Raw genomic sequence first — 27,698 nt, 5'->3', positions numbered from 1 at the left:
ATGAAATTATTCAAGCAAGTCTACTCTTATTTTTGCAATGGTGAAGTAGTTCATGATCTGACCTTGTGCATTATCCTGTGCTTGAATACTAAATCCCAAGCTGAATATTTTTTTTGCTAGTTACTGTTACTATTACTCCATGCACTTATAGTTTTCAAGCAACACTCAAATCTGTTGATTAAAAGTTTGCTAGCTACGTACTTAGGCACTGCCACAGCATTAATTGCCATTTACATTTTAACACCCAATTAAAGATATACAAGTAGTTTTTAACTGCATGGCACCAAATTGACTTTTAGGATTGGCAGCCAGTGACACTGCTACAGGCTAAATTTTTTGCATCAGCTGTAAATATTTGTTGTACATTTGGCCCCAAAGATTTCTAAATATTTGAAAGCCAAGCTCATAACTCAATTCTAATTTGCAACTATTTTTTAAAAATTGAAAACAAAATTTGTACTCTTTAATTGTCACATTCTGCAGAACTGGATTGTACAGTAAGTCCTCACTTAAAGTTGTCCGGTTAATGTTGTTTTGTTGTTACGTTGCTGATCAATTAGGGAACATGCTCGTTTAAAGTTATGTAATGCTCCCTTCTAACTCGTTTGGCAGCCATCTGCTTTGTCTACTGCTTGCAGGAAGAGCAGCCCATTGCAGCTGGCTGGTGGGGGCTTGGAACCAGGGTGGACTGGCAGCCCCCCTGTCAGCTCCCCGCTCCCCTAAGTTCCCTGTGCAGTAGCTGCCCAGCAGGATAGCAGTTGCAGCTGTCCCTCCCTCCACTGGCATGTGCTGCTCCTGCCCTCTGCCTTGGAGCTGCTCCCAGAGACTCCTGCTTGCTGTGTGGGGGAGAGGGAAGGAAGTGGGGAGGCTAATGTCAGTGTGTCCCCCTGCTCCTGCACCCCGCTTACCCCATCTTCCACAGAGCGGGGGGGGGGGACACACCAGGGTTCAGGAAGGAGGGAGCTTGCAGCAGCTGGGGTCTCAGCAAGCTGATCTAATTAACAAGGCAGTGTACTTAAAGGGATAATGTGCATATCTCCTTCCATTCCTGCTGCCTTGTAGAGTGAGAGAGTTAACCATTTAGGGTTCAGCCAGTTGCTAGTTCATCATTTAGCAGTAAGGGAAATATCCCACCCTCTGACTCCTCCACCTCAACCAAGCTTTACAATCATCATCACTGTCTACCAGTATTAAATTGTTAGTTTAAAACTTACTCTGTGTGCGTGCGTGCGTGCGTTTGTGTGCGTGTATATAATATAGTTTTTTGGTGAAAAAAATTTGCCTGCCTTGGCCCCATGCTGCTCCCGGAAGTGGCCGGCATGTACCTGTGGCCCTGGGAAGGGGGCAGAAGGTCTCCCCGCGCTGTCCCTGCCTCGTGTTCCAACTCTGCAGCTCCCATTGGTCAGAAACTGTGGCCAATGGGAGCTGCAGGGATGGAGCCTGCAGGCAGAGCTAGCGCATGGAGACCTCCTGTGCCATCACAGGGGCTGTAGGGACGTGTGCTGACTGCGCAGCTCCCATTGACCAGGAAATTGCAGCCAATGGGACCTGCAGGGGCGGTGCCTGTGGGGAGGGGCAGCACATGAAAACCGCTGGCCCCTCGCCTAGGAGCTGCTGCTAGAGGGATATGCCGGTCACTTTCGGAAGCCACTTGAGGTAAGCGCTGCCCCCTCACACAGCACAACCACCTGCCCCAGCCCAGAGCTCACACCTCACGCCCTCCCTGCACCCAAACTCCCTCCCAGAGCCTGACCCAGACCCCTCACTCCCTCCTGCACCCAAACTCCCTCCAAGAGCCCACACCCCCTGCTGCACCCCAGCATCCTGCCCCAGGCTCAGCCCAGAGCCCCCTCCGACAGTCCAAACCCCCAGCCCAGAGCCTGCACCCCAACTGCCTGCCTCAGCCCAGAGCCTGCACCACACACTCAAACTCCCTCCCAGAGCCCGACCGCTTATCCCCTCCCACACCCAAAGTCCCTCCCAGAGCCTGCACCCCTTCCTGCCCCCTAATGCCTTGCCCCAGGCCGGTGAATGTGAGTGAGGGTGGGGGAGGGTGAGTGATGGAGGGAGGGATGGGGGCTGGAATGAGCAGGGGTGGGGCCTCAGAGAAGGGGCATGGAAGGGGCGTGGCCATGGGACAAGGGCTGGGCAGGGCAATGGTGTTTGGGTTTGTGCGATTAGACAGTTGGCAACCCTATTTGCTACTCATGACCTCAGAATATATTCTGGGCACCAGCTGCCCTTCCTTCAATGAGGACTGTAAAGTGAATCACCACCTGTCTAGTGGGAAAAGGCTGGCAAATGAGATGTTAATTAGGATGTCAGAACTTCAATTCTTAGCTCTCTCTACCAAACTAAGATGGCATCAGTGTTTCCATCATAGAAATCTGCAGGAGTGCAACTTGGAATTCTGTACACATATTTTCAGAATATTGTTTTCTTAACAGGGGCATCTAATGCTTATTTTGCGAGAGCGGGTCTGCAATTCTTGTTTTTAGAATGCTACTGCTCACCTTCCTGGGGGCTTGTAGCATTTGCTAGATTCCCAAAAATGTGAGTTTGCTTGAAAAATAAATGGTTACTTGCCAAAAGAACAGAAGTTCTTTGTGAACATTGCCTCTGTTTATGTGTACTTCATACTCACTTTTCCTCAGCTTTTTGGAACTCCAACCATTCAGTGCTGTGAAAGAGTGCTCAGACTGCTCCAACAGGCACCACTTTCCTGTAGGTCAGTGGCATGCAGGGGGAGGCACATGCCACAAGTGTGAATATAGAGGCAACACTTGAAGAGCCAGACTTGATCTCCTTCACCTCTTTATTCAGCCGACTCATTCCCCAGACTCTTCCTTCCTGCTTTACTCCTACCCTATATACAAGTAGCATGCTGACTGGGTCTTCTTGACTTGCCAAATTATAATCTGTTCTGTCTTTCTCTTCTCTTTCAACAGACTAATTTTTTTTTTTAACTATACTATGGTTATAACATGCCTGAAAAGCTGCTGAATGAGTTCCTTCACTGCTATCTTGTTGTAACTCATCCTATTATGGCAAGGTTTTTCACGCGTCAGAACAATCAATATTGGTGGATTGCATGTACTGCAACGTTGGTTAATGTTTGTAAAGCACTTTGTAAATGTAAACCTCTATAGAAGCAATAAGTATTATCGAGACATAATGGAATGAGTCAAGGATGCAGTGGCAGCCTGCAGTGTGAACATCATTGTCTGTCACTGAGTCTAACATGCAAATTGCGAATTTTTGTATTTATAGAACTGTTAATTTCAAATACCGTCCTGAAGATACTCTAGTTTGTCTTGGATTGCAAAATGGTGGAAATGTTTTATAATATTCAACTATGAAGTATTCTGAGATTAAGTAATGTATGTTAGATTTTCTTACACATTAATATCACCTAGCTGAAAGATACCATAGATTTTCCTGGAGCAGTGTTGTTATAAAGACAGATATGATCTAATTTCTTCCAGAGATCAAGCCAGAGAATTATAGCCAGGAATAATATGGGATACAACCTGTCTAGTAACCTACTATATTGTAAAATGAGCCATATAAAAACTAAGGTTATGATAGTATCAAAGATCTTGTACTCAAGTTCATTGGAAGTTGGATTACTGCATAACACTTTTGTGGTATATAAAATCCTTTTACTCTAAACTTTTAGCCTTCTGGAGAGTAGGACTAGGAGGCAGAGATTCCAGAAATTTGGGGTCCAGGAGGAGAGCAAAGCTTGTTTTTAAGCAAACTAATTTTTGAGCTGCCACCTTCTCTGCGGTAGTTAAGAATTGTTCATGGCAGAAACGGTGAGAGAGAACTGAATTTAAAGATAAAGCATTTGGAGCTGTTCTTCTGTTTGTTCAAACTGTTAATCTTTCTCCAGTGAATTTAACTACCTCACTTCTGTGGAAGTTTTCTTGTCTATTGTTCTCTATGGTTTTACTAAGTTTGTTCCTAAAATGCAGTTAATCTTGTATGTTCTGATATAACATTTAATATTTTTCAGTAGATTATAGATTTTGGTTGTACCCATCTACCATCTTTATGGCTGCTTTTGTTTTTTTATACTTGGTAAAAATATTTCATACTATTACTGTTGTATTGTATAACCATCAAATTATCTAAAAATATTCCTGGTGAAAACTTTACAGAAGTGCTGGGCATACACTTCTTCTAGGAAATAGAAATGGGAATTCCAGATTGAAGTATTGTGTTTATTTGTATTAGTAACATTTCACCATAAATTATGGAGTAAAAATGACAAAAGATCTTGATTGAGAACTTCAGTTTCCTTCACCCACTGATGTGAATAGTAGAGTCTTTAGATGAAATGATGATGTCACTGTGGAGGCTGAGTCTTTCTAGTTGGATCTTGTGTGAACAGGTAAAATGATTTTATGAAAAATCCTGATTTTTATTTCCCCCTCCCCCCAACCTTCCCCTCCTTCTTTTGGCAGAGGGCTTGTGTATGATAGCCGGAATAACCTACAGATGCGAGGTTTGGTCGTATTGCTTATTTCCAAAGCAGCTGGTCCCAGCAATGGAGCAGAACTTTCTTTCCAGCATGACATGGTCAGCGGGATTTATTCCAGGTATGGTGCAACCTCTTACAGCAAAAAACACTGACATATGTTTATTGGACAGGTGACTTCCATTACATCTTAATGGCTGGTCTGAAGGGCACTTGGGGAAAGTCAACAGTGATTTTTGTAATTATAAACTTAAAAATCCCCTCTTAAAATACCAAATGTGTGTGGGTTTTTTTATATATATACACCTCTACTCCGATGTAATGCGGTCCTTGGGAGACAAAAAATCTCACCACGTTATAGGTGAGACCACATTATATCGAACTTGCTTTGCCTCCCCATTCATTGTTCCCTGACCACCCCCTCCAGAGACCCCCATCCCTACCCAACCCCCCATCCCTTGACTGCTCCGACCCTTATCCACCCCCCACTCCTCTGCCACCTGACAGGCATTCACCGGCACCAGCAGGAAGCAGAGCAGCCTGGCCCCAGTCTGCTCCGCTCCACCAGCTCCCAGCCATGGCGCTCCGCTTCCTGCCGTCGGTGAGCGTGGGGAGGTTGGGGAAAGGATGCCCCTCTGCACTCACCTGTGGCGGGAAGCAGAGCAATGCGGCCCCAGCCCGCTCCACTTTCCTTGCTGGTGGGTGGCTGGGGAAAGGTCCTGCACTCACCTGTAGCGGGAAGTGGAGCACCACAGCTGGGAGCTGGCAGGGTGGAGCTGGCTGGGGCTGGGCTGCTCCGCTTCCCACTGCTGGTCAGTGCGGGGAGGTTGGGGAAAGGACGCCCCCCATACTCACCTGTGATGGGAAGTGGAGCGCTGCAGCTGGGAGCTGGCAGAGTGGAGCGGGCTGGGGCCGGGCTGCTCCACTTTCGTCACTGCTGGTTAGTGCGGGGGGGCTTGGGGAAAAGGATCTCCTCCCTGAGCAACGCAGCTGGGGCCAGGGCAAGGAAAGCAGAGTGGGCTGCTCCTGGTCCGCTGCTAATCCCCTGGACCACTCTGGGACTGCGGGGCTCCCAAAAGTGCCCTCCCACAGCTCCTGCCCTCCAGACTCTGGGGGGGAGCCCCTGACTACCCCCGAGACCCTCTGCCCCTTATCGAACTCCTCAGCCCCAGCCTGGCCTGGCACCCCAGAGCTTTACTGTGTTGTATGCGAACCCGCATTCTATCAGGTCCGTTATATCGGGGTAGAGGTGTATGTAATTTTTTATGTATATGTGGTATACAAAGTGGTGGCCTCCCTTTCCCCAACCCTTTGTATGTTGCTCTTCTTCTTCATTGCAAGTTGTCTAGGGTGGGGACTGTCTACCTACCTCTGTTTGTACAGCTCTTAGCATAACAGGGCTCTCATCCTGATAGGGGTTCCTGGGACCTTACATGATGATAGGATTTTTATTAGAACAGTGTCCCATGCTCTTTCCTGGCTGTTTGGCAGTTAGCTGTCTCTGGAGCTGTGCTGAAATCATAAGTGATATTAGAACTGGTAGAAAAAAATTGAAATTTTGAAAAATTTTTATTGAAATTTTATTTGAACTTTGTTGGAATCCCCCCACCCCCCAAATGTTTTCTTCACCATCTTTGAAATTTAATTCGTGACCAGCTCTGATGCTGTTAGACCAAAAACATGCAAATGCACAGAGGCATGTTTATGACTAGATCTATTCAGAAATAGTGATTGAAGTTCCCTTGTATGCTTTGATCTACTCCACTTTGGAACAGGAGTACATGAGTGTGCACTAGGGAAAACTGAGTGTGTGGAAACGGAGTCCACAGTACATCTTTACCCCAGTTTGTTGCACACTATTAGTTTAGATCAGTGTTTGTCAACCTGGGGAGAGGGCGAGGGGGAGTCACAGGAGAGGTTTGGGGAGGTTGCAAGCAGGGCTTGCCTTAGGAGGTACAAAGCCAGGCAATGCCTGGGACCCATGCCATAGGGGGCCCAGTAAAGCTAATTTACATGTTTCAGTGCCAAATTTAAGGTAGGAGTGCAATTTTTTCTGTCTAGTGTGGGGGAGGGTCATGGGTTTTTTGTAAGTCCAAAGGGAGTCACCAGCAGAAAAAGGTTGAGAAACACTGGTCTAGACAAGCCCTAAGAAACATCCAAAAATATATAGTGGAGGTATTATTACAGAAAGGCCGATCACGGCTCCCACTTGCTGTAGTTCACTGCTCCAGGCCAATGGGGGCTGCGGGAAGCGGCGCAGGCCGAAGGATGTGCTGCCTGCTTCCTGCATGCCAATGGTTACCAATCCCTGGTATAGGAGGTATTGTCGTTTGGTTTGTAAATGATTACAGAAAAGCTTATCTTAAAAATGCTTAAGACAAGAGAGAGGAAAACAGTGTATATAGTCTTGAATGTGGTCATTCTGAGAATGGAGATACATTTTAAGTATTTAAAGCTGTAATTAGACAAGTGACTAGTAGAAGCATTTAAAACACTGAATTAATAATGGACCAACTGGTGCAGCACCGTGGACATCGGTGAAGCTATGAGAATTTAAGACAGTTGAAGGTCTAGTCCAATAATTTAAGTGTAAAAGGAAGACACAACCATAATAATATCTAGAATTAGTCAGACACTCAGAAGATAAAAGACATTTAAATGCTCCTACACAGAACATTAGTGTTCATTACTGTCTGCAAAAGTGATAACAATGGAAATGTGTTAAATTTAAATCTTCTGTGACGCTTCAGATCAATAGCAAGGTGAAATATGGGAGCAATAATGCATTCTAGTAATAATGCTGAGGCACTGTATATTTTGTACTATATATGGGCCAGATACTGCTCCCATTGAAGTCAGTGTGGGTTTTGCCATTGGTTTTAAATGGAAGTGGGTTTGAGTCCTCTGTAGTTTTTGTGAGCTTGTGTTACACTTTGTGGCTCTCCAAGGACACATTGGATATGGAACTTGTGCCCAATCTCTATTTTTCTCAATTAAACAGATAAAATAAAAAGGACAAAATGCTTATAAAATCAAGGTCTAAAAGCCATTTGCAATTCCTTTCTGTATTACAAATGATATTTTACAAAGACTAGTTTCCTGAATAGGAACCAAGGGACATCATTTTCCAGCCGTGTAGTTTTCTCTCAGATCTTGGTACGGACACAGTCACTATTCTGTCATGATGCTGGTATGTATGTGGAAGTTAGAAGTACCTATTGACGCCAGAATACACCCCTTTAGGCTATGAAACAAAGAAACTTTATTTTATTTATTCCTTTTTATTTTATATAGTTTTAATACGTTTCAGGCTATGGAGATTCCTTCTGGAAATATGTTCTTTCAGGTTATTTTCAACTCTCCTGTAAATTATGCAGGTTTTTTTTTGTTGCCATACTATGTAATTACTTCATCTATGTACATATATGAAAAAGGCTGGAAATATTATTCCTGGCACTGTAAAGAGCATCTTCATTGCCTGATATTTGAATGCTGTGGATGGACATTATGTTGTGGGCTTTTAGCTACTGGATATGGCTCACTTGCTCTTCAGGCAATTGGTAGTGAGTAATTAATTGCTTTCCTGAAGTCCTACCATAAACTAAATTGTTCCAGTACTACTCAGAGATTATACCAGCCCAATGTTTCTTTCCCCTGTTTGTTTTGGAATCCATGTCTGTGTTCTCGTTAAATCTCTGTCCCTACAGTGGTAGCCCTTAACTATCAGCCTGACATATTTGGTAGCCAGTATGTTGAAAATATAATTTGAGAAGAGAAGAAGGGGATGTATAGTAGAATATGCTTTACCCATTTAATTCAGAAAAGGATAAGTCAATTGCACTTTATATTTTGGAATGAGGTTTAATTATCATGAATTTTTCAGCCTCCATGTTCTTCAGTAAAATAAAGTGCGAATAAGCAGTATGTATAATCTAAAATAAAATAGAATGTCACCGAGTAGTAGAATTTGATTAGGCCACTACTTATTTGTCTTCCTCTTCCTATCTCCAAATTAGTCAGTGTGTGGGACAAATGATAATATAAATATGGGGCACCTATTTATTTTTGGTGCATTTTTATTTTCTTTGTGTGTAAGCAAAGCTTTAGTTGGGGTTATGTAATTGTAAAAAAAATCAAACTTGATTTTAGTTGAGCAAAGAGTCTCCTTCCCCTCCAGTTCTCGTATATAGCACTTGTATATTACTACTCCATACATAAAAAATGTAAATAAAGTGTATTAGCACATAGCTTTTCTTTTTGTTGCATTTTGTCTCCTGTTATCCTTGCTGTTCCTGCCATTTTTTCTTTTTTTCTTATTATCTTTTCCCTCCTTCCACATAAAATGAGTAATTCTGCTTATGGAGAGCCTACACTACTAGTTATATTGTATAAAATCCAGAGAGGTGAGAGGTATGGTTCTGTAGTTCGGAATAAGGAAGCAGTGGATGCCCAAATTTTGATAGACTGCTGCTGCTAATTTACACATAAAATTACCTACACATTTTTTTTTTATCAAAAACAAGTGTAGAATCCTTATACTTGCAAGAAGCAAATTCATTTCTTCTTTTCTGAATTCACCAGGGATGGAAATCTATAGCTGATTAGATTTAGACTGACCTGTAGTTACAAGGAGGAAATGGCCAAGGGCTGCAATCTAGGAGTCTGAAGCTCCTTAGAGTCTGAAGTTCCCTCCTCGCTTCCTAGCCCAATGATCTAAAAGCACAGTAGAAATAAACAGAACATGTTGGGTGGAAGTGAAGAGAGAAAAAAATACTGGAAACAAGAAATAAGGTAGTCTGACATGGCAATGTATGTGTGTAGAAGTTCAGCATAAACTCTTAAAGGCAGAGTGTCATCAACAAACAGATATGCTTGTTACCACAGCCTAAGGACAAGACTGGGTCTCAGCTGCAGATATTGTAGAGATTTATCTTATTAATGGGACTGCTAATTAGTGTTTGACTTCTAATTATAGTAACAATAGATCTTAACAACCAATCCTCACCTCTACTGGTGCACATTCAGTCTCTTCATCATAAAAGTGATTTTCGTTGGGACTTATTGTTCTTATCCATATCAGCATAGGTTCAGTATCCTAAGTAGTGTGTGCTTTGAGGATCAACCAATTAAGAAGGGCAGAAAATATGTAATTCTAAAATATTCAGCATCTAAGAACATATTGAGTAGGATGGTATTCTTAACAAGATTGTTTGGTTGAAACATAAAGGAAAACATGATGAGTATGAAATCTGTCCTAATTCTTTAAGGAATTTACAGTTTTGTTTTCCATACCTTTTAATAAAAATTGAGGAAAATCTACTAAGAAGTGGTTTAAGTGAGTATTTAAAATTATTTTATTTAACTTTTGATCTCCAGGATTAATGCTTTGAGATGCTTCATGTAATTTACAAGAGGAGTCTCAGGAGGTGAAAAGCACATCCAACTTGATTACATATTCCTATTGATCATCTTCCACCCGCAAAAATAAAAATCAATTCTAAATACAACTCTAACAGTATTACTAATTCATTACAACCATTTCTTCATTAGCTTTTGATTGTTTTCAACATGTGCAATATTCACAAATACAACAATTATATGTTGAATAAGAGAAAAGAATACAATGCAGAGTACATCAGAAATCATTGCAGTAAAGATTACGAAGGACTGTTGTAAGAACATAAAATAAAATCACTTCTGCAACACAGGAGTGTTTAGCACTAGAAAACTGGATATGCAAAGAGCTACCAGCCTATCTAGAACAGAGTTAAGTTTGTTAACTATCGTAACAGTTTAACGCTCTTAGTCAGGGCTTTTCTGTGACTCCTTACTCCTTAATGGTGGAATTTGCCATAGAAGCTACCCCTTACTGCAGCGTTCTGATCCAGAATCTAAGTTGTGAAGAAAACCTTCCACATACAAGCCAACACAGTGGTGTAAATACCTGAAACAGTAACTTTGGAAGGTAAGACCTGTTTGTCCCTGCGATCAGTGGGCTGCTCACTCTGAAAACTTGTCAACATTGTTAACTGTTTCACTGCTGATGGTTTAAGCAGAAACATGCAGATAGTGTGAATGTTCTGCAGTCCCAAAATCTTTCCTGTTCTTTCCCATAAGCTAAAAAACCCAGCTGTCTTCAGCAGCTAAACCTCCCAATTTCTCCCTGACAAATTCTGCAAGTGATGCATTTTCAGTACAGATTTCTGAAGTACATTGAAAATTACAGGAATGAAAATTAAGTATTACAATAGTACTGATTGTATTTTCTTATATGAGTCAGTCAAAAACTTTGGTTTAATTTAAATGATGTTATCCTAGAATTTCCAGTCTGCAGTGAGGCAGAAAGCTTGTGGAGTATACTGGTCCCTCCCCATAATTTGGATAGGGATGGAATATATTTATATTAAATTTTTGTTAACATCTTATTTCAGGGTTGTATACTAGTTGTTTAATGCCACGGATGGGTCTAGCTACTAATGCAGGATGTCTTCATAGCTCACATTAAGCTTTGCTCATTTATAGTTCTGTGCCAAATCTATTTATTTAGAAGTGCTGTGATTTTGTAGGGTCTGTTATGGGGCAGCTGCCTCCTATCCACCGCTGCATGGCTTGGGCTGGCTCTGCAGTGGTCCTGCCTCAGTTACTCCTCATGGATTCTAAAAAAAATAAAACAAAAAAAACCTACAGCCAAGTTTGGGTGTTCCACTGATTTGGCCCTTTGGCTGAGTAATTTAAGAAAAGTCCAACTCTTCTGGGGTGTCCAAAGAGACAAATGCAAAAACATAGTGGTGGCTCACCAAAAAGGGGCCATAAACTCCCACGGCTTCCTTCTTGGAGTCCTAGAAAGGATGTTCTTTCTGAGGAAAAAGAGAAAGAGACACACCATCTCTGCCTGTGCCGAGGCCCTCTTAAGGGGGAAAAAAGAGACCTAATTAAGCCACATGACCTGCAAATCATGTGACCTTACAGCATCTCACCACCTGGTGGTGATCTGAGTTTATCCCAGGTGTGGCTGGCCCATCTCATGTTTAAAGGGGCCAGCCACCTTGTGACAGGGCCTGGTTGAATTCCCATTGAAATTAATGAGTCCTTCCATTCACTTCAAAAGTGTAGGGTAATAAGATATCAAAATAATTTTGAATTTTTAAAATCTGATTGTGGGGCAATGATAGCCATATCATAAATAGTAGAGCAATGAATATTTTTATCATGGTACTTCAGCCATCTACTTGCTCTCCACTTACTAATCAGTTTCTCCTGGAAGTTATTCTAACATTCTAAGCAGCTGGGTTTTTTGCATCTGCTCCCCAAAACAATTACACCTGCACAACGCTCAGAACAAGCAAGAGTCAATCCTGAAGCAGTAACAACTTTCCATGCATAAAATGTTACAGGTTTAAAGTCTATTCTCTTCTGCTGCTGAAATAGGTTCACGCCATTGGGAAGGGTATATCTCAGGCTTCTAAGAGGAACCTGGCACTTGCTTCTAGCCCTGGAACATCACAAGTAAAGGGACTTAAAGTTGTGGCATTTTTATGTAGAAAACATGACTTTGGATCACTCTTGAAGGTTATTATGACTCCCTCTGAAGCTTGTGCTGTTGGACTTGTGGTAACTAAAACACCTGGCTCTACAGGTAAAGGGATAAAAAACAGAACAACCCATTTTTTAAAGAAACTACAATATTTCAGAAATAGTTTTTCTGTAATGCATGTATATGATAGAATACATGTTGGGGGGTGATATAAAGTTTGCAGGAAGCAGCGCGGGCCGAGGGATGTGCTGGCCGCCCTTACCGCAAGCCCACGTTGGCCTGGAGCAGCAAACCATGGCCAGTCGGAGCTGCAATCAGCTGAACCTGTGGATGCAGCAGGTAAATAAACTGGCTCGGCCTACCAGAGGCTTTCCCTGAACAAGTGGCGGTCCTAGTTTGAGAACCACAGCTTTAGAATATAAATTATATTTTGATTTGGACACAGCAAATTTTATAATTCCTTCAAGTAATTTTCCTGTTGTACTTTCTTTTTTTGATACACTCAGTTCTGTTCACACATTTAATTTTATCTGTATATCTTGCTCCTTTCAGTTTGGTAAATAAAATATTTTTTCTCTTAACAGGTCTACTCATTTGGCAGGTGTCCTTTCTTAATAGGCTTCAGTTGTATGAAGTAGTTCAATGTATTTAACATGTCATTAATACTGAATCGGTTAACATTAAAGTTACTGCACCTTAACTTCAGCTACGTTGAATACAATTATATACCAACTCCTTAGAGACAATGTTTCGGGGAAACACTTGGACTGCTAAGCAGTCACTGAGAGGTTTACTGGTGTCTATACATAATTGACACTACACAGTAATTGGAATCTCTATTACCCTAGTGTGATTTCTCTCACACAGTCATTGCAAATAACATTTGAACTGAATTTCAAAGGCTTGAGGCCTCAGAATCAGCCAATACAGAGAGAAAAAATATGGCCATAAATTTACTTATCTTATCTTATTAGTAGTCTCTGTCTTCTTTCAATAAGTTATAAGTGAGATCTTGTACAGTTCTGAGGCATTATATCTTAATTTAGGGATTTAAAAATATTTTCAATAGTAAACATACATTTGAAATTCAGAATGTTTGGTAGCCATTGTGGTACATTTATCATGAAATAGATGTTAGATAAGATTTCGTGATTGGGTTGTTTATTGGAGAGTTAAAGGATCTGAACTTAAGAAGGGAGCAAATTTAGATTAATTCCAGTTGGACAGAAGTCTTAATTGGTAAATAGTCATCCAGTAAGTAGTCTATGACGGGCATCCACCGTAGTTTTGAGGAAGGAGTCTTAGTAATTGCCAAAACTGAACTCCTGATTCTTTTCTCCCAAAGCCTACCTTCCTGCCCGTCATCTAATCCTTTAATCTTTCCTTCGTGTTTGCCTTTCCTTTTGACCCACACATTTAGGTCATGCCTGAATCTTATTGCTTTTTCCTGCATAATATCTCCAACATGAAGTCCAACATCTGACCTTTCTCTGCCCACACCGCCAAAATTCTTTTCCAGCCTTGTTCCTTTCTGCAAATACCATCCTCCCTTCTCCTTCTCTTGGTTTCATAAAGTATCAATTAACTGTCACTCAAATCAGATAGGGAGGTATGTCTGTCAGGTTGAGGATGTTGTTGCAGTTGCAGCTGTGGGAGGGCACAGGTGTATCTGGACGTTGAAGTAATTATGTCAGCTTGCATGGCATAGGTAAATCTGGCCTTATGAGTAAGTGAACACTGAGCAGGTTTCCTGTGATTAGCACATAAGATTTTTCATGGTGCATTTAAACTGTTCATTTCACAGGATGACAACTTCAGGTGATTTATCTTGGGAGCAAGGATTAGATTCCCCACAGTGGGGATATAATAAATGGGGGTGAGGTTAGTTAACTCCCCTCGCTACACAGAGATTGGGAGTTGGAGTAATAAATTGAGCATCAGCCCCCTCCCCTGCTTCAGTGCAGAACGTGGTTGGGTTTTCAGAGAATCTCAAGCGCTCATGGGAGGGCTCAGTGGTTGCTCTGTGAAGTTGTCTGCATAGAACAGTAGCCTTGTTTAGGCATTGGAATGAGAAAATGCTTGACATTGGACTATCAAAAAGGAGAAGGCTGGTAACAGCTTGGGATGGGTGCTAATTTATATTATCTCTTTTACTGCTCCTAGGTCATGTGTCCTTAGGAAAGATCTTGCTTGAAATTAAAGATTTCATAAGTATATGGCCACTGGGCCAAATATTTTTTCTTGTTGGCCTCCTGCCACTACCAATAAGGAATTCAACTCCACTCATTGTCTGAATTGTTTAGAAATCTGTTTTAAAACAAACAATTATCACAGTCCCCTATATTGTGGTTTTTGCTCTCTGCCGTCACCTTTAACTTAGTCCAGTCCCCTGCGTACATTATAACAGAGTCAGGAGACTGGGTTTTGTTTAATACTGGTTGTACCTGTTTGCACAAATGTCAATTTGGCAGATGGGGAAGGAGCGGAGGACATAGTTGTGCCAGTGACAAAAAAATAAATTGATCATATGCATTAGACTGAACCTGATGATGCAGTTGGTATAAAGAAGGTTACAACTTCCAGGCAGTGAAAACACTGTTCTTGTTGTCATGCTGGCACAAGCAATGGGCAAAACCCCTGTCCCTGTCCTGAAGGGTTTTAAAATCTACAATTCTTAGTGGCATGATTTGTACTTTGTAGACTCATTAAAAGACTTCAATATATGACTTGTCAACACTGCCTGCCACTCTGAATTTGGGGGGTTGGCTTCACATTTTTAACCGGTATGAAGTGCATCCTCATTTTGTCTTGACACAACATTGAGATGTTTGCCACTGAGAAATATATAACTATCTTCACACCCATGCAGCTCTTAAACAAATGTAAAAGCAAGAGAACAAATGTCCCCAAGTATTGTTTTCTATTTGGACACACACACACACACACACACACACACACACACACACACACACACACACACACACACACACACACACACACACACACACACACACACACACACACACACACACACACACACACACACACACACACACACACACACACACACACTCTGTAAATAGTGTTTTAAATTCCTTAATATGGGTGTACCTAAGAGATGCCATTCCAGTCTTTTCAGTAAATGTGTTTTTATCCTTCCATAAAATATTTAGTTGTCTTTTGTAAAAATTTAAACGCTGTTTAAGGCAATAAACTGTGTACAAATGAGGAAATTAAAGCCAAGTCTGACAGTTCATCTTCATCTTTTAATTTTGTGACTTTTACCACTTTGTGTTGCAACTTTACTGTTTTTCATGTAGTTTTTCTTTAATTAAATAATATAGTGTTTGCTCATTTAAAATGGGCTAGCTTTGTTCATGTCAAAGCTATACTGGCAGTAAATACCGTTTTTTGTTGTTTTTTTTAATGCCTTGTTAGATAATAGTTGAGAAAATAATAGATTCCAGGAACCTTTGATCCACCATTACTATAAAATAAAATGCAACTTAATTTTTTCCCCTGGCCATAATGGTTTTAACCTTGTGTACTAATTTGAATGTGCTTATGGGGACAGAGTCTTAAATGAGACACAAATGAAGGAAAAATTGCTAATGCTGCCACAGTATATATAATGAGCACTGTGTAATAAACCATAACCTCTTCAACATTTCTGTGGAAAATGGTGTGATTATTTTGGATGGCTGGCCCTTTGTGCATGGCTCATTACCATCTGGCATAATGTGTATTGATAGAGCCTGTAATTGTCAACTCCTATTTGACATGCTGCCTTTAATAAATGTGACTTGCATGGCTGGAACCCACTAATGGTTATATGGTAAGCTGTAATTAAAGAAAATATATAGATAGGTAAAGTGTGTGTATGTGTGTATATATAGATGTGTGTATATGTGTGTATATATATAAAAAATATGCATATATCCATATATACACACACACTATTTTTGTAGATGGTCTTTCTTTCTTTTTCTCCATTTTCTAGTCTTTCTTTGTGTATTTCCCACTTCAGCGTGATAGTGTAGCACCAAGTACATTGCTTTGCCAACAGAGGCCTAAGTATCCGAAGACAAACATGAGTCTTGAACAGTTTGTTTCCTCTTACAGAACCTGCTTATAGTGAAATCTTCTGAGATGATGATTCTCTATATATAGCAAAGTAGAATAAAAGTTGGTATACTTGTTGAAGGATAATGGGACACCAATCCTGATTAGGGCTTTTGGGTGCTACCGTTACGTAAATGATAGATGATAGTTGTAATGTGAAAAATGCAGTTCTGGTTTTGATGATTCTTAACTTAGAATTCAGTTCTTCTCTGGAAGAACTGGATTCACTAATAACAAGGTTATCTGTGTCAAATAGTAAGCTTTATTCTTGCAAGTATGGACATCAGCATTAATGGCTGTAGTATCTAAGTTTTCATTTAAAAAAAAGTTTCTTATCCTTATGGCTATGATGATAACCTTGCAAATGTGAACAGACTGTAAATTGATGTAAACAGCTTCTGGGGGCTGCTGTTGCTGCCCACAGTTTTCTCAAGACATTGCAGAGGGAAATTAGCAAGAGTCAGGTCAGTATTATTCAGAACACTATGGGCAGCAGTGAAACTGACAAGTCGGTTTCATGCTCCTGTTGGGCAAAACTGAGAGGAATTGCAGAGGCAGACACTAGAGCTGTTCACTTGGTAGAACGAAATAAAGAGATGTATACTCTTTAAATACTGTAAGAGACCCCCACCCCCATCCCAACAGCAACCAAGAGATTTTAGAGTAGGGGTGGAAGCAGAGAGAGGGATGCACCTTTTCCCTTCCATCAGCCAGGAGTGGTAGGGGAACACTCAAATTTATCAGATTCTGACCTGTTGGAGACTACAAAAGATAAAGCCACAGAACAAAGCCCAAGCACAGAACCCTGGAAGGAATCCCTTGGGCATTGTCCTTGGACAATAGGTATCAGTCACTTAAATTAATCTTCGGTTAGTAGGCTTAATCCTCTAGCTGTTAGGCTGCTGGAAATTTTTTCAAACCTTTTGTGTGACAAGGGGATGGTTGATGGGAGAGCAATTGATGTGGCATGATGGGGGGGAGGGAATTAGAAGTTGCAGTTGGAGAGTGTGACAAACAGAATGTACCATTGTGTCTACATCCTATATGCTATTGTAATAATCTTTGTACAGAATATGCCTTGTGAGGTATCATTTGAAAACTCATAGTTTGCTGCTCATTATTGTACTGATAAAATGTCTGTGGCAACATTATATGTGAAGTTATAAGATTCCATTGTATGGTGTTCTTAACACATGCTTCAAACTGAGGTTGGCAGACAGGCCTGCCTCAAACAAAGGAATGTGTTCTCTGCTTAATTTGCATTTAGACAGTAAACAGAGTCATCAAGCAGAAAGCATAGATAAAGAAACCTCAAACAGGTGAGAGAAAGCAGCAGGGAACATCCTTCCCTATAGACTCTTGGCTATGACTATTCTATGCACCTTTTAGTGACACAGCTGTGCTGCTACAATGTAGCTGCTATTTGTCGGCGGGAGAGAGCTCTCCCACCGACAAAAGAGTTCCACCCCCAATGAGTGGCAGTAGCCTTGTCAGCAGGAGAGCTCTCCTGCTGACAAAGTGCTGTTCACACTGCCGCTTTGCATCGGTAAAACATTTGTTGTTCAGGGGTGTGTGTGTATTTGTTTTTTCCACACTCCTGAACGACACAAGTTTTGCTGACAAAAGTCCAGTATAGATAAAGCATTTGTCTTCTGAATTTCATCTGGATATCTTTTCCAAGAGGGGGACTGATACTATAAAAAGGAGGGACAAACACCTCAGGACACCCTTCAACTGTCCATCGATTCAGTGCACCTAAAGGGACAAAGGAAGCAGCTATTGAACTGGAGAAGGGTTTCTGACCTAAGAAGTTTGCACAGTAAGTGCTGAAAGCATGTGTGAGAAAACTGCTTTAAATTTAACATAGTTTAAGCATTGATTGCATTTTATCTTGTAACCATTTCTGACCTTTGTTTCGTTACTTGTACCATTTAAAATCTCTCTTTGTAGTTAATAAACTTGTTTTATCTAATCCAGTGTGTTGAAGTGTTTGTGAAACTCCATTTGGGATAACAAGATGGTGTATGTTATTTCTGTTGATGAAATGATGGACTTTATATACATTTGTATTGTCCAGGAGATGGCTCGGCAGTATAGTGCATACATTTCGGGGGGCGGGGGGAATCTAAGACTGGGAGTAAATTGGGGTCACCCTACGGTATAATCAAGGCTGGTAGGAGCTGCGATGTGGCTGGAAGGCTGCAGCACACACGCAGACTGCTGAAAGTGACTTGCATGCTGGAGGCTGTTTGTGATCTGTCCAGATTGAAGGCTACAGCAGCAAAGCATTGTGAAGGGCACCCCAGGTTAGAGGGCAGGGGTGACACAGCCACTTGTTAGTTTGAACTGCACCCTGTGTATGTCACAGAAAGGAAAAATGAAACAGAATAAAATGTAAGTAGAGAGAATGTAAGAAATAAAAGAGGAGGGAGAGAATAAAGAGAAAATACCCTGAAGATTATGCAGAAGACACTGATAAATTCTAGGGAGAGGTGAGGGTGAAGAAATAGTGGAGAGAAGGTAGGAAGGGAAAGAGATATTAGAAAGGCAAGATACATAGTATATTTTTTAACTGTGTGAAATAAAAAATAAATTGACAAAGTTGCAATTAGGGTACACAATAAACTACAATTAGCTGGTTTATTCCTTTAAACTTCATGCATTTTGAGGTGGAGGATGACAGTCACAGGTATTTTTCATCCTGGCCGAGCAGCTTAGTCCTCAGTGTAGTAGGTATCAGATAACCTTTAGATGTTGCGACTTTAGACATTGTCTTGCATAATAGATACTAAAGCCGTGATCATGTGATAGAAAGTTAGAGTGGTGTGTCTCAGGACTACTATTTTTTCTTTAGGTTTTTCCTTTCAGCAGTGGAAACTGCAACCTCTAACAACAACAACAAAAACAACAAAATGTTTTGTAAAGTAAACAAAAAACTTTCACTTCCTGTTCTCCCCTTGCTAAAGGGGTGTGCATAAGTAGAGAACCAGATTTTCTACCTCTATGGTTCTGTTTACTGCTTGGTATATACTGATCTTTGGGTCACATTTCCATTAACTATGAAATTCCATTTGATGGACAAATGGCAAAGAAAATGTAAAAGTCTCACCTTTTCAGCCGTGTAAATAAATGTGTTCTCAGTTTGGCACATTATGACTCCAGTGTACAGGATCAATTTGAATTTATTATTTGCACTTACATTTACAGAGGATTTTCCATACATCTTGTTGATATGTCACAAAAAGACATTAAAACTAGGTGCCAGGTTAGCTCCAATATACTATCAACGCTTAAGAAATAATAATAAATTAGAAGAAATAACCCTAACTCGGAGTCACATTAGTGACTGCAATAATATTTTCTTCCTTGTACCTACATTTCAAGTAAAGAATTACTGGTTATTTTGAATTTACAGATAGAACATACCATAAGTGCCACTAAGTTGAGGAAATGTATTGGAAATTTTTGAAAGAGAGAGAGATTGAACATAACCTCCATAAAAATGCAAAGGATAATCTATCAGGTTAAAAAATAATGGACAAAATTTTCAAGTTTGGGTGTCCAGTGTTAGTCACATCTATTAAGAGGGGCTGATTGTCAGAGAAGCTGAGCACCTATTGCTCCTATTGACTTCACTAAGAGCTGTGGGTGCTCACTGCTGAAAATCAGACTATTAGGTATCTAAATACACATTTTGGTGACTATTTTAAGATGCTCATTTAAAAATGTTGCTCCATGTTCCTGCTATTAATAGTATTTCAGATTATTAAAATTTTTAAAAATATGTATTTATCACAATTGATATTGATCTGTTTACTTTTACACTTCATTCAGTTTTGACAGTGAAAATGAGCTAGTCAAGTTCACTTATTCTGATAACATATGGTTTCAGAGTTTGAGTTGCAGACATTGCAGGTGAAATGTTAAGCTGTTTTCATTGTCTTTTTTTAAAGCTACAAACACTTTTGCATTTCTGGCTATATTACGTTTTGGAAAACCATTTTATAACAGAACCTAAATTTTGAGCGTAAACTCCCTGATAATGTCTCTTAATATCATGTTGTATCATAACAGTAAATTGTTGCACAAGGCCATTTTCACTGTTTGCACTCAAGATGAATGACTAGAGTTTAATATGAAAAAATGTGCCTGATAAAATAAGCATAAAGGACAATCAGGATGACATGAAAGCACATTGTTAAATATATAATTAAAAATTAACAGATTCGCTAGTCAAACCTATTCCGTCTTTACAGATTTTTATTTATTTTGCATCAGTCTGTCAATCCTTTTGCCATTTATCATAAATGGTCATGTGGGCTTCAAAACTTGCATTAATATCGGCATGACATGATCATCTTTGTAATAGCTGTACATTGATTTCAGAGTAATACGATACTGAGAGTCAGTCTCATTCAGATGATGGGAAGAGTTAATATAAAAAAAGTCTGAAATATAAATTGGCAATTGTTCAGCAAATGTTCAAAGTTTTCTATTTCTGTTGTTTATCTATTTGTGTATATATAGCAATAGGACTGATGCCTGCACATCTGTGCTGGCTTTTCTGTGAGAACTGTACATTTTCACTGCTTGGCATGACAGAGACAGCCTGCTGCTCTCAGGATACTGTTAGGGCAGTTTATGTGAGGATATTTGCAACTGATTCCATGAAATACATATGGCAAGGGTCCTCCAAAATGTACAGATGTAGGGCTGTGATCTTTAGAGGCTGAGGTTCAGCAGTTTTGCTGCAGTCCTCGGTAGTCCACAAAACTGAAACTTGCATTCACTTAGACATTCCTAGCTTCCTACTGCAAACCAGTCCTCTGTGGCCCACTGTTAACGTGGCCTTGCAGAAAAGTCTTATGATTGCTATTGTTATTACTTAAGAAAGATCCCTGCTCTGAGGAGCTCAGAGCTAAGGGCTGGTCGATTCACAGCTTTTGCACTGATATAGTTAAGTCAGTGCAAAAGCTGTGTGCAGACAGGCCTAAGGACAAACAAGTAGATGGAGGTCAGTGGAAGGGGAATAGCATAGACAATTTATATACTACTCAACTTGATTTACTATAGGCAATACAGAAGAAGTGAGTGGTGGATTTTGCAAAAGGACTTCAATGTGGACAGGGTGGGGTGTTGTAAGTGAATTTAGAGAGTTCTGTCCCTTGTGCACAGTACTCATGGAAGAAGGCATGGGAGTTATTGTGTGAGAAACAGGCAGGTGATGTTGGGGATGTTAGCTGAGCAGAGGGAATGGGAGGCAACGCAAAGCTTGACAAAGGAAGGGTAAGTATACAGGGGGCATATTTATGTACAGCTTTAAAGGTGGTGACAAAATTTACATTTGTTATATCTCATGGGAAGCCAAAGGAAGCATTCATAGAGGGGATATGTATGATCAGACTGACAGGCAAGGAAATTGACAGCAGCATTTTATATGGACTGAAGGGGCACAGTGTGTGTTTGGGAGGCCATAGAGGAGGTTGTGATATAATGAGGGCCTGAACCAGTGATTTGTCTGTGGGGATGAAAAGAAAGGGCTGATCTTGGAGATGCTGAGAAGGAAGCAGGATTTGAAAATGGCCTAGATATGTGGAGCAAAGGAGAGGGAGGAGTCAAATGTCACTCAGGTTACAGGGCCTGAATGTCGGAGAAGTTGGTAATGGTGATTTCAAGAGTGATAAAGTAGGAAAGTGGAGAAAGTCTGGGAAGGGAGATAAGGAGCTTGGTTTTGATCACATTCAGTGTAAAGTGACAGGACATCCAAGAAATGTCAGAGATACAAACTGAGATTTGGGATTGGGTGGAAGGAAACAGTTTAATAGTGGAGAGAGAGATTCGTAAATCATCAGCATGCAGATAATTGCTGAAGCTGTGTGAGCTGAAGAGAACATCTAAGCACATGGTGTAAAGAGAGATTAGCAGAGTGCCAGGAACAGAGGCTTGGGGAACATCAATAGAGAGTGGGAGAGGGAAGGAAGTGGGCCGACTGAAAGAGATGCTGAAAGTGCAGTTGGAGAGGACTGCACATTCATAAATAGGAGGGGAAAGTGGTCAGTGTAATCATGAATGGGAGTAGCAGTGATTCCTGAGCAATGATTTTATTAAGATGTGGTCCATGTAATAGTGCAAATATGAGAATCTCTACCATAAACCCAAGTTTCCATAAGATCACACCTAAATGCATTTATTTTTATTTGGATTAACAGGAGAACGAATTAGTCATCTAAGCTTAGTTCAGTTCATTGGTCAAGATGGAGTATTGTACAGTTTATATATATTTGGTACTGTCTTAATATGTTTTGTTATGGATGAGACTTAAATGACTGTTTTTCACTAAGTAATGCTGTAGGATGGGTATTGTTGTAAATGTAATTGTCAGGACTCTCAGCATTTTGTTAAGGGCCTTTTCAAAAAGGGTAAATCTAAATATATAAATAAATAAGCTCTTTGGGGGCAGGGACCATCTTTTTGTTGTGTTTGTACAGTGTCTAGTGCAGTGGGCTTCTGGGTACCACCACAATAAAAATAATAAAATATAGTAAATGAAATTTATTTTAAAAAATCTCCTAGGTTGATGGCTTCTGCAACAAGTTTGAGAGCAGAAAATTTTTAGAGCCAAGTTGCAACTCCCCTAAGAGAAAGATAAATTGGTGGAAAATAGTACATTGATTAGAAGATAAGTAATAGACTTTCTGTAAAGAGTACATCTGATAATTTCCCAAATTATGTGTATAACATGTTACTCATGAAAGCATGAATATTGTTTGGAGAGCAAACTGAATACAGAAAAAAAAATGGAAAAAAAAATCCAGATACCGAGCATTTGCAAAGTATGACACTGATGTATTTATGCAACCTTTTCATGGAGAGCTGTGCTGAAGTCAAAGAGAGGATTTTGGTTTCCTTCATTAAAAGCTTATTAAATGAAGAAATAGGACAGTCGTTGTTTTGCTTCAATAGTTGGGGGTCAGAGAGGTGGGTCTGATCTCCTCAGAATATTAATGTCTGCCTTCAGCTGAGGGAAATGAGCCGTCACTTGAGTTAGCTGAAGCTTTATGTGCTCATCACTAGGGATCCGCTTATGTCCTGGGATCTTCAGCAGTCGGAAATGGCAGAACTCTGTTGTAGAGAGCAGAGGGCTCTCATTAGTATTCCTAACAGGTAGTTCAGCTCAATCTGTCGAGAGCAAGTCTGTTTAATGTTGATCAGCTGTCCATCTGATGAATTGATACGGACATTTCCTCCAAGGGCTGCCCTGACAATGACAGCAGGAGCATTGGGATGTCTTGTTAGTCCTTTTTTTTTTTTTATCAGTGCTTGAAATATTGTTAACCCTTTGGTATACTCAAGGCTAGAATATGTACAGTACCTTATCATTTGTGTGGCTATGTATACCAAAGGATTTTCTCCCCTGCCTCTTTGAGAGACAATGGGTATGTTTACATCTACAATTTTGCAGCGCTGGTTGTTACAGCTGTATTAGTACAGCTGTATAGGGCCAGCGCTGCAGAGTGGCCACACTTACAGCAACCAGCACTGCAAGTGGTGTTAGATGTGGCCACACTACAGCGCTGTTGGGCGGCTTCAAGGGGGGTTCGGGGAACGCGAGAGCAAACCGGGGAAGGAGACCAGCTTCGCCGCGGTTTGCTCTCGCGTTCCCCGAAACCCCTTGCAAACCGCAGGGAAGGAGACCTGCTTGCTCGGGGGTTCGGGGAACGCGAGAGCAAACCGGGGAAGGAGACCTGCTTGATTACCAGAGGCTTCCTCAGGTATGCTGGGATACCTGCTTATTCCACGGAGGTCAAGAAAAGCGCTGGTAAGTGTCTACACTTGATTACCAGCGCTGGATCACCAGCGCTGGATCCTCTACACCTGAGACAAAACGGGAGTACGGCCAGCGCTGCAAACAGGGAGTTGCGGCGCTGGTGATGCCCTGCAGATGTGTACACCTCCTAAGTTGCAGTGCTGTAACCCCCTCACCAGCACTGCAACTTTGTGATGTAGACAAGCCCAATGTTAGGCTTGAAGTTTGTTGCCTAATTGGTGACTGCTTTGCCCCCTGCTGTGTCTCTCAAGAGTAACACTTCCCTGCAGGAAGCAAAATAGTGAATAATAAATAATATCATCTTTTAAAACTGTTTTAATTGAATAATTTTTGTTCTATGGTAATAAATATCATGGAAGCCTCAATTCACCTCCCCCAAGCCACTCTACTTTCTTGCCTGCTTTTTGATGCAGCAGAACTCTAACCTAAACATGGATCACTATGAGTAGGTGGGGTAATCTATTTACAGAATAAATCTACGTTGAACCGTTTTCCTTGGGAATAAGTATGGAGAACCTAAAAGGGCTCTGTGCAGGGTTACAGTTTAATTTTATGTTTGGTATCTAAGGCCTTGAACCTGCAAAAACTTGAGTACATACATAATTTACTCATGTGAGTCATTTTCATTGACATCAGTGGAACTACTTAAGTAAGTAAAGTTGTGATTGTGCTTCCTAAATTGCACGATTAGGGCCTAAATGTACCAATTTCATGAATTGCAAACTGTGAAATTAACAAACAGGTTTACTGCTTTGCTGCTTGATTGGTATTGTTCTGCTTTCTCGCATTCAGTTGTTGTGCCTGCTTCACATGTTGTGATTCTAGCATAGACTCAGGTGTCTGGTCTCCTTGAAATCAGATTAATTGCCAAACATCACCACTTCAGAAAAAAAATCTTTTTATCCTCTTCTTTTTATTTCATACTTCAATGTAGAAGGTCAGGTAAGCACTCTCTGAAAGAGAGGCAAGTGCCACTGCTGTTTATAGATTGCCAACCCTTAGCCAGTAAGCAAAGTGTAATTTTCTCTTTCTGTGGGTTGACTTGGATGTGTGATCAGCTTCCCCTGAACACTCCTTACACTCCGATATTGGTCCACCAAATTTAACATTATTTTGTTCTTACAGCTGTTACATCATTTCTTCTTCTCCAAAACTGAAAAGTGCCATAGAAAGGGGAGCCATGTAGAAAGAGAAAATACTTCTTTTTCCGTGCAGGGATTGGGTCCTCCTGTATTGAGGCCATTAGAATACATCAGAATGAGAAACTGACTTGTAAAATTATCCAAGTAAAATTTAATCTAGCATTATGCTGCACAGAGGAATTTAGATAATCTCCAGTTTCTACTAAACAGATCAACTTAGTTTCATCATCAAATGTCATTTGCCCACTGCCTGTCTGTTAGAAAATCTGGCCCCATTATTGAAATGTGAGGTGGTATCCTACTATTACTCCCCCTCCCCCAGTCCAGGGAGCAGTCATTTATTGCAGCACTTTTCTAATGCGTAGCTAGTTTTTAATCCACTCCTGACCTCTTGTTCCCTCACCACTATGAGCACCCTATGGTTGGTTTCTTTTAAGGGACATTGTCAAAATCTTTAAAAATATATAAAAAAATATTGACTAGTTACATGTTTGAATTCTTTGAGAAAGTTAATAAAATAAAACTGAGAGGAAGATTTCTTCCCTTCAGAAGCTGTGAGGATTTGACCCTATCATGCTATACTTGCCCAGGTGATATCATGCTTTCTCTAATTACCACTTGTGAACTGCGATTTCTAAAGATTTATGGTAAAGCAACAATTATAAAACATTCTCGTGTAGATGAGGAACTGTAGAACGGCTTTTTATCAAAAAATGTGCATTGTGTTTGTGGCTTCAAAAATAAATCTCTTATCTTTGCTTTAAGTCAAAGAAGTCTGGCAGAGATTACAGAGCTGATCCACACTGCCTTCTTGGTGCATCGTGGGATAGTGAACATTGGTGAGCTGAAGTCCTGTGATGGCCTACTGAAGGACATGCAGTTTGGAAATAAAATAGCTGTCCTGAGTGGAGACTTTCTTCTAGCAAATGCTTGCACAAGCCTAGCTCAGTTACAGAATACTAAGGTAAAAAATGTTTCTATTACTTTAACAAGTAACAGCTCTGGTTGTTAGAAAACCACTGAACAGATACGTCTGAATTGGGACATTCTTTCACTGTAAAAATTGGCACAATTCTATTCTATGTGCAGATGGATTGACAGCTGGATGTTGCTCCAGGTACATCTACCACAATATTACAGAAATGTTACCACTGCTAACACTTTAGTATCTGTTCTGAAGCAGTGATGCCATAGATAGTAGTGGATTAAAAGACAGGCTGGTGAATTAACATACATATGCTGCTGTGTCTTCAAGATATGTAGGAGTACAGTACATCTCTGGCAACCTGCTAGGTGAAGTTCAAAACATATTTATTTGATTATTTAGTTTTATATTGTGGTGGGGTTTTTTAGGGGGAAGAATGTATTCTGTTTGATTTACATTTAGGGGATTCTTCAGGATCTTTCCATTTTGGTGTGCACAGGTGTGATTTACCTTTTTGCTATTAGTAAAATTTTGTTAGACATCCAGACAGCTTTGGGCATTGAATGCCCTATGAACAAAAATACATTATCATTTTAAAAGACAACTGCAGTCATTTTGCTCAGCTGTCTGAAAGTTTACAAGATAGGAGGTGTTTATCATTATGAATAAACTGGTGTGTGTGTGTGTGTGTATGAGAGAGAGAGAGAGAGGATATATTTATGCACTAGGTAAAAACCAGTACTGTCACATGAGTGTAATTCGTAAAATGGGAAAAAAGCCCCAAATGGCTGAGAACTTTAAAATTGTATATAATAGACTGTGAATCCCAGTAATGATTGAACCTGGTAATATTCTAAACAAAAAGAATTCTCAGCCATGCTGTCAGGCTGTCTGGAGCGGTTCATGAACATGAGTGCCAACTTTAGGGCAGACTGTTACAAACCAGGGCACAAACCCCAAACTGGTTATGAGTTCTATACTTAGATTTCTCCAACCAAGTATCAAATGTGAACCCCCTAACAGCTTTAACATGGATTGACAGACAATTCCCTTGGGCACTCCTGTCTATCTTGCCATCCAGGCAAAACTGTCCTTGTGATAGATGGTCCCTTACATAAAAAATCACAATAATATTCAGGTTACTCACTGTCCAAAGGACCAGTCACTTTACTCAGTCAGTCAGTTGTACCTCAGATTACACACCAAAGACAATGCTTGAAGCCAATCCTATAATAAATTAACTAACCATTTAACTGAAAAAAGAAATGACAGTTATTTACAATGTTAAAACAGGTAAACATATACATGCAAATGAGTCTGAAACTGATGAGATGAGTCCACCTTCACATCTCCTCTTCATGGATGTGGGAGGAGCAATCTACAAAGTCTTTTGTCCGCTGATGTTCTGTAATGACTTGTCTGGTGTCTACAATCCTTCCTTTGTTGGAGAGGAGATAACATGTGAATTTTTGTTTACTGCCTGTGACCTGTCTATGACTTTTACTAAATATACCGGTGACTAAAATATAGCCTTAGTTATAAGTAAAATTAATAGATGCAACAACTCTTAAGTGTTTCATAAAGTGTAAACACTAAACACATTTTTATAAATCTAATATATGTTTTAACAATACTGTTGCATAGGTTAGCCAGACTGGTTTGCA

At 40.5% G+C, this 27,698-nt stretch overlaps 1 protein-coding gene across 5 annotated transcripts in view; it reads left to right on the top strand.

The window, feature by feature from the left end:
• PDSS2 (decaprenyl diphosphate synthase subunit 2) overlaps window positions 1-27,698 on the top strand; it is a 175,507-nt gene that overhangs the window by 87,645 nt on the left and 60,164 nt on the right. For 4 of the 5 annotated variants that reach the window (XR_003999556.1, XM_030556055.1, XM_030556058.1 and 1 more), the window contains exons 2-3: window positions 4,470-4,604; window positions 25,875-26,073. Coding sequence is in view for 4 of the 5 variants with exons in the window: in XM_030556055.1 (XP_030411915.1) it covers window positions 4,470-4,604; window positions 25,875-26,073 (334 nt within the window). In the remaining variant the exon portion in view is untranslated. The remainder of the gene's footprint in view (window positions 1-4,469; window positions 4,605-25,874; window positions 26,074-27,698) is intronic. The other variant, XM_030556056.1, reaches the window with a different exon arrangement.

Source organism: Gopherus evgoodei, chromosome 3, assembly GCF_007399415.2.
Source record: "Gopherus evgoodei ecotype Sinaloan lineage chromosome 3, rGopEvg1_v1.p, whole genome shotgun sequence".
Taxonomy (NCBI): Eukaryota; Metazoa; Chordata; order Testudines; family Testudinidae; genus Gopherus; species Gopherus evgoodei.
This window is presented reverse-complemented; position numbering and strand designations above follow the sequence as displayed.